At 44.6% G+C, this 7,082-nt stretch overlaps 1 protein-coding gene across 1 annotated transcript; it reads right to left on the bottom strand.

Annotated features, from left to right (window-relative positions):
* Nucleotides 1-2,379: 2,379 nt before the first annotated feature.
* LOC310922210 (signal peptidase complex catalytic subunit SEC11C) lies at nucleotides 2,380-6,334 on the bottom strand. The gene is made up of 6 exons (XM_083882648.1): nucleotides 6,181-6,334; nucleotides 5,401-5,510; nucleotides 4,811-4,960; nucleotides 3,545-3,664; nucleotides 2,958-3,015; nucleotides 2,380-2,560 (listed from the first exon to the last, which is right to left on the bottom strand). The coding sequence occupies exons 1-6, from the start codon at nucleotides 6,220-6,222 to the stop codon at nucleotides 2,507-2,509; spliced, it is 534 nt and encodes a 177-aa protein (XP_083738774.1). The 5' UTR covers nucleotides 6,223-6,334; the 3' UTR covers nucleotides 2,380-2,506.
* Between the last annotated feature and the right edge of the window lie 748 nt (nucleotides 6,335-7,082).

Below are 7,082 nucleotides of genomic sequence, written 5' to 3'. Positions count from 1 at the left end.
ACTCAAGACAATCTTTCTCTTTGAGAAGAAGCCTGATAGCATAAATTTGTGTTTGAACATCAAGAAACAGCTCTCTCTGTTTTAAAAGTCCCTTCCTAATTTTATATATCCCATGGCAAAGCAAAACGTTGCAGTGCTTCATGGCAGGAAAACATTTACAGTTCTCAAATGCTATTACCACGATAACACTCTTTAATCTGCCTCCTTTACATTTTAGACAACCATCATTGTTTTATCAGCAACGCACATTTGACAGCTATAAAAAGGGATAATATAAGAATGGTGTGGCTTTCATCATTTTCTTTGTAGAGATCCTGGTGTTAGACACAGACAGGATGTATGTACAGAACAAACACTGGTGGAAGCCTATCTCCAACGTAATAACAGGTGTGATCACTGAGGAATACTCTGTAAATGTTGAAGATGCTGAATAGACTAATCTCCAGCATTTCCAACCTGCACTCAGGACAGGTGTTCTGCAAATAACCTCAAGATCGACTCCGTGCTGCAACAGTTCCCTGAAGAACTGAAGACATTTCTCAGAAAAGAGCTCCACAACTTTATAGAGACTGAATAATATGAAATAATAACATTTATCTAATAAGGCCCAGTGTAAGATAGCTGATACTGTTTGTGATGCATTTTGGGAAGCCCTGGAAAGTTGAAGCTTAACCACAGCGATTGCTCACTGCACTTTTAATGTGTGCCAGGCTGCTATGGCAGCCACAAGTTTGGGTTTATGATTTTTGTGGTGGAGGGGTTCAGTAATTGGAGAATTCAAATGGGAAGCATTTATGGACCAGAACAACTTACAGAGACCATCCAGCCCAACAGCCTGAGCCCTTCCAGGCTGCCCAGAAGCTGGGGCATTGTCCAAGTGCTGCTGGAATGCTGAGCCTGGGGCATCCACCTTCTCCTGAAGGGGGCTGCTCCAGGTCTGAACATCCTCTCAGTATGGAAATGCTTCCTAAGACCCACTCTGATCCCCCCTGGCACAGCTCTGAGCCATTCCTGTGACTGGACCCCAATGTCACATTGGCCAGCTGCAAAATGTTCAGCTGCACTCTCCAAGTCAGAGCTGACTGTGCTCACATTGGGGTAGGTGGACAGCATAAATTTGGATTTCAGCAATACCAAGAGAAAGAAAAAAAATCTTACTCCACATACCCTGTCTCCAAAAAACACAGTATTTTTTTCTTAACTGGGATGAAACACTTCCAGGAAGACTGCATTAAGGATCCCAACATTATCCTGCCATGCCATTTATTATACTCAATTTTATTTCTATACAATTTGACACAAAATAAGTAATTTTTATAATACAGTTGGACATGAAAACCGCTTAGTAGGACACAAAAGAAGTAATATTACTTGGAGAAATTCAGCAGTTGTCTGTTGAACATAAGCTTTACAACAGAGAAGGTGTCATTATTGAAAAATAGAGTATTTTTGCAGAGGTAAGGGATTACAGAAGAAACAGAACTCCAGAAGAAAAAAGCATCGTGCTGTTCCTTATGCAAGCTACAAAAACAAAGCCAGCAAGGAAAACAAGTTCTGCTTTGTTGAAGGTGCAACACTGACATTTGAAGGTAAGAGAAAAATACCAAATTTCATAAAAGATAGTGATCAGGTAAGTTTTTAAATGAAAAATCAATTTTATGTTTAACACTACTCAGGTGTTATATGATAGGTGAGAATAATACATTCTCCAAACGGGCAAAAGAGTTCTGGTTTCCCCTTCTTGGCAATATCCCTGAAGTGTACTACTGTGCTATTCATTCAGTAATTTACAAGTGTTATTAAAGCCCCAGCAAACCTTTTTGTTAGGTTTGTTTAAGAGCTAGGACACAAAAGGCAGAATCGTCAACAGCCTGAACGCTAGCAATGCACACAGTCCCTAAAAACCAGGCCTCTAGAAATCAGGCCATCTGGGCTTTTTTCCTTACGCCATGAAGAGCAAGTGTCAAATTAAGGGAAAAAGCTCTGAGTCCCCACTGCTCAGTGCCAAGTTAGAGTAAACTCCCCTTCTTGGCTGTTTTTGTCAGCCACAACCAGCCAACTTAGCCATAAGTCTGACTAAACTCCTAGAACTTACTTACTACCTGTTCAGAGATTCTGTGTCCTTACAAGCACTGATCAAAACAGTTTGTATGATGGAGAAAAGAGGACACTGACAGATTAAAAATAACCCCCCAAGAAAACACGAGGGCAAAAGTGGGTACAGATGCAGCACCAGTCAAGAAAAACCTACTGTGGCATGGCAAGAGAGCCCTTGGCTGCTCCAGCATGACAGTCCTCCAAATCAGTGCCAGGTTAGCTGAAAGCAGTCTGTAGAAGGTGGTAAATATGCCATTTTGTAATTAGCCAGCAGCCAACAGCTTCACTCATTAGGTGTCGTTTATTTAGACAAGACAGAAGCTTGCACAGTTTGTAACCGTATACAGAAATGAAGTCATCTGAAATATATTAGTTTTTTCCCCCTGTATATTTCCCTTTGTTCTTGTGTTTAGGATTCCCGTTTGAGCAGTACATATGCTCCCATCACTGCCAGGAGAGCATACTGCAAAGAAACACAGAACACAGACTCGTTACAACTCCTCTCCACTGAGCTCTGAAAGCACAAACTGTTCAAAAGGTGCCCTCTCAAACATCACACAAATAGGACTCTGATCCTACAGAATTGCAGGAAGATTTTAAAGCGATCAAATTCATCATAACCAGGCATCATATTTGGATACACTTAACTAACAAAATTCTAATAAACAACATGTTTTCAACTCATTACAAACAACAAATTCTACTGCCCAACAGTAAGCAAGGACACTCAGCTCATCCTACATTAGGTACCAAACCACATACACAAATGTATTAATTACATGTATACTTAGAAGCAAGGTTCGTACTGTCTGTACTTGTTATTTTAGCACTTTGAATATTCAAAACGTCACTATACATACCTTAAATTTTGGGTAGTCATTCATTATTATCGTTACCATTCCTACATAGGGCAGAAACCTGTAAGTGAGAAAACAGGTGAATATAAAATTAATCCCCAAATATTTAATGGAAGTATTTTAATGTTACGCAATCTGGAATATTTCGGTGCAATCTCATCATTTACACCTGGGACTAATACAGACCTGAATAGGAAGTAAAATTCATTTGTTTTCCTTAATCAAAGTTATCTCAGAAATTCTGAAAAGATTTCAGCTCAGCTGGAGAAGGGAACAAAGTCAAAAGCTCGAACCTGCATTAAAATTCCTGTGGAATGCCAACATGATTTCTTAGTAATTTCCAGCAATTACAAGCAGAAGCCAATTAATTTTGTACTTTCAGGTGGACTATTTGTCAAATGTCCTTTTTCTTCCCCACACTCCACATCACTGGGAGTACTATAGGAAGCAACTTTTTTAGGTTTTCTTTTTAAATTACAGTTCTATTTAAGAAATTTAAAAATACATCAGATCTGGTTTGTATCAACAGCAGAACCAATTCAAGAGCTAATTTTTCTATTTAATTACAAAGTACATTTTGCTTTACTTACCCTCTTGCTCTGCCAACAACATCTTTCTTCTCTAGCCAGTTCTGTCCTTCTTTGTACAAGCCTCTATCATCAACTTCATTATTATCCCCTTTAGTCAGAAATTTGATGTTCCCATTTCCTCTAGAAGGCAATGAGGTGATAAACTAAATAGCACTTAATTTAAAAATCTCAATTAACATCTACAAAGCAAATGAGGATGGAAAATGCTACAAGATTAGATAACAATGTTTGCTTTCAGCCCTGCTTATTGAACAAGCACCATTAAATCATTAACATTACAAAGTTTACTGACTTTATCTATCAACAGATATTAACAAGAAACGTTTCTTACAACACTTCTAGATTGTCAATTGATGTAAGCAATTACACAATGGACGTGAAAGGGATATTGTCCATCCAGGCACTGAACTTCCTCAACAAAAGCCCAGTGTGTTTATCAGCATCTTCCACAGAACACAAATTCAAATAAACTTCTTAAGTTTACTGTCTTCAAATGAATTTTGCTCAAGTACAGAAATTAGGAGTTCTCATAAAGACAAATTAGGTAATAAAAAAAAAATAAAAATAGGTGATTCTTGGAAATTTTAAAAAACATGGAAGAAGAGATATTACTCAAGAAATAAACACCTTCAGCTCATGGAGCTAAAGTTCAAAAATGTCAATGCTTGCCAGCTGCAGCTTAGCTTTTCACTGTGCAGAACTAGGAGCAGAACTGTGGTTTGAAGGAACTGTTTAGCAGAGTGGGCATCTGCAATCAAGGCCAAACCAAGCCCTCTCTCTGCTGCTTTTCAGCAAGAATTGTTGTGGGCAGTGTGGCCAAGAGACACAAGAGTAAGAAGAAACTCTTCTTTATCCTGAGTCAAATTTGGAAAACTTCAGTTAGCAAAGCTCACACATTCTGTCAGGCTGCATCCTGATTGTGAATCTCCATCTTCTGTCAAAAACTTGCTCTTACAACCAAAATCTTCACTGCACCAGCATAGGAGTGGATTCTGCCCCCATGCACATCCCTGCTGCCAGGATTCCTCCTGGGCACACCTTCACCTGCACCAACCCTGAGCAGCTTTGCTGAGGGAAAGGTCTCAGACCCTCAAGAAGCGTGGCACAGAACTGGGGACAGAAATGGATCACATCATACAGCTGAGCTTTTTCTCACTGCTTATCCTCACTTGCCTTTCTCACACACTAAACCACAATTAAACTGTCACTGAAAGCCATGGGGAAGGAAAGGAGCTTTACAAACAAAAGAACGCCAAGTTTCATTACTTTTCATGTACTTTGATAACTCTGTGAACTATTGGAATGTCTCTGCCTTCAACTTTAAAAACAACTATTTCACCAGCTCTGATTGGGTCATCATGGAAGTTTGTCAGGAATAGCAGGTCTCCCCTGTGAAAAGCTGGTTCCATGCTGCCACTACAAACAGCAAGAAAGAGAGAGTTTGTTGACATAAATGAAAGAAGCACCACGACAACAAAGAACATTTAATTCTTACAGATAAACCCACAATTTTAACTGAGACCTGTACCTTCACCATTCAGTAACACTGCTCAGACCTTTAAGAGAACCAAAATCCCAGAAAGCAATCTGCAGTTTAGGTGAAGTGAAGGAACTTGGGTTTTAAAAAGTCTCACACATTTACTGCTCCTACAAACCTCAGTGGAAACTGGGTCATGGCTACTGACAGCGTGACTTCTGCCAGAGCTCAAACGCAGATAGAAGAAAGCAAGTGTTTAAGTCCTTCTTTAAACAGGTGAGATTTTAAACTCCAAATGTATCCAAGGGGAAGAAGGGGAAGGAGACAAAAGGCAAAACAATACCTGGACTTGAAGCAGAAAGCCTTTCCACTGACTCACCTGAGCACCACAACAATGGGGCTCTCGCTGCCAGTGACCACGATCAGCCCCTTCCAGATCATTAGGGCAGAAGACACAATCATAGCAAAATTTAAGACTTGGTAATATAGCTGCGTGAAACAAGAAAATTAGTTTTTAAAGGCACCATATTGTATTTAGAAGCACAACATAGAACTTCAACTCAGGCGCACCACAAATTCTAGGCTTTTATGTTAAAATTCTATTCAAACACAAGCCTGGTGGCACAGATTGCCATGTCAGAATCCACCAAACTGCAGCATAAAGCCGGAATCCTCTGTGTGCCTTAGTCTTGGGTTAATCCACTCCTGTGTGTCAGCGACAGAGGTAAACACTCTGATAAAGGCTTATAGAGCTGGGGAAGCGACCTGGCAAACAACCAAACCTGGTTCGCTCACACGGCCCCGGCTCCCTCCCGAGCTCAGGAATATCCCAAAGGGATATGTGGAACACCGGACTGTCAGCAGAGGCTGACTTTCTAAGAGCGACTTTTGTTTAAAAAGAGGAGCTGTACGAGACGGGAGACGACAAAGGATCGTTTCCTGCTACTGTCACACTGAAACTTGTCTAAAAAAATCACTGATTTGACATTCTGCCCCCCCGTTCTCCTCCTCCGCCAGCCCTTCCAGCAGCGGATGCGCTTGAACCACACACTCGTGTTCATTTTTTTGTTCCTTTTATCGGCAGCACACGGGGACAACGGTGGCGTCTGAAAACCCCCGCTCCCCGGAGGGGTGAGAGCCGCGGGGGCAGCCCCGGTACCTGCCGCTTGTTCATGCGCCGCAGGTCCCCGAAAAGATCCATCGCGGCCCCGCCGCTCCTGGGCCAGCACAACCTGCGCCCCCAGCGCAGTGCCCGGAACGACAGCGGGACCTGCGCTGCTTTCTGGGATCTGTAGTCTCCTTCCTCTCCCAACCTGCTGGCGCACCGAGAACCTCACCGGCCAGGTGAACTATAACGCCCAGATGCATCGCGGCGAAGGGTCCTCATGACGAGGCCCCTCGCTTCCTGCCCTAAAAGGTGCCTGAGCAGCTGGCTGTACCGAGGGACCGTCGGTGAACGCTCAGACCCCTCGGCTCGGCGGGAAGAGCCGCGCCCGCCAAAAAAGCATCGGGCCGGCTTCACCGGTCTCCCGGGGATGGGGAGAGGTGAGAGTTTTGGGACAGGCGACTGCCGCGGGCACCCTGTGGCCGCCGCTGCGTGTGCGCAGCTCATTGGCGGGAAGGGCGCGCGCTCTGTGAAGGAGGAGCGCTGTGCCGAGCGCGCGGACGCGGGAGGGGCGGGCGGGGGTGGCCGGCAGGGGGCGCTGTGCCGAGCGCGGGAAACCGTGAGGGGCGGGCGGGGGTGGCCGGCAGGGGGCGCTGTGCCGAGCGCGGGAAACCGTGAGGGGCGGGCGGGGGTGGCCGGCAGGGGGCGCTGTGCCGAGCGCGGGAAACCGTGAGGGGCGGGCGGGGGTGGCCGGCAGGGGGCGCTGTGCTGAGCGCGGGAAACCGTGAGGGGCGGGCGGGGCCGTGAGAGGCGTGAGGGATCAGAGGGGGCTTCGCGCTGTCCCCCTCACCAGCTGCGAGCGGAATCATCTCATGGCAGCAGCTAGCGGTGACCTCGGTTTTGCTCAGGGACCGCGACACGGCCTCGATCAGAGGAGAGCACAGAGGTCCAGAAAA

The sequence above is a fragment of the Zosterops lateralis genome (genome assembly GCF_965231275.1).
Source record: "Zosterops lateralis genome assembly, chromosome: W".
NCBI classification, from domain to species: domain Eukaryota; kingdom Metazoa; phylum Chordata; class Aves; order Passeriformes; family Zosteropidae; genus Zosterops; species Zosterops lateralis.
Note: the sequence above shows the minus strand (reverse complement) of the source record. Positions and strands in the feature narration are given on the sequence as shown.

Excerpts from the sequence above, each read along its gene's own strand:
- LOC310922210 (XM_083882648.1), bottom strand. The coding sequence starts at position 6,222 with ATGGATCTTTTCGGGGACCTGCGGCGCATGAACAAGCGGCAG. Across the intron at positions 5,511-6,180 it reads GGCGCATGAACAAGCGGCAG|CTATATTACCAAGTCTTAAA; the intron begins GTACCGGGGCTG and ends TGTTTCACGCAG. Across the intron at positions 2,561-2,957 it reads ATGACTACCCAAAATTTAAG|TATGCTCTCCTGGCAGTGAT; the intron begins GTATGTATAGTG and ends GTTTCTTTGCAG.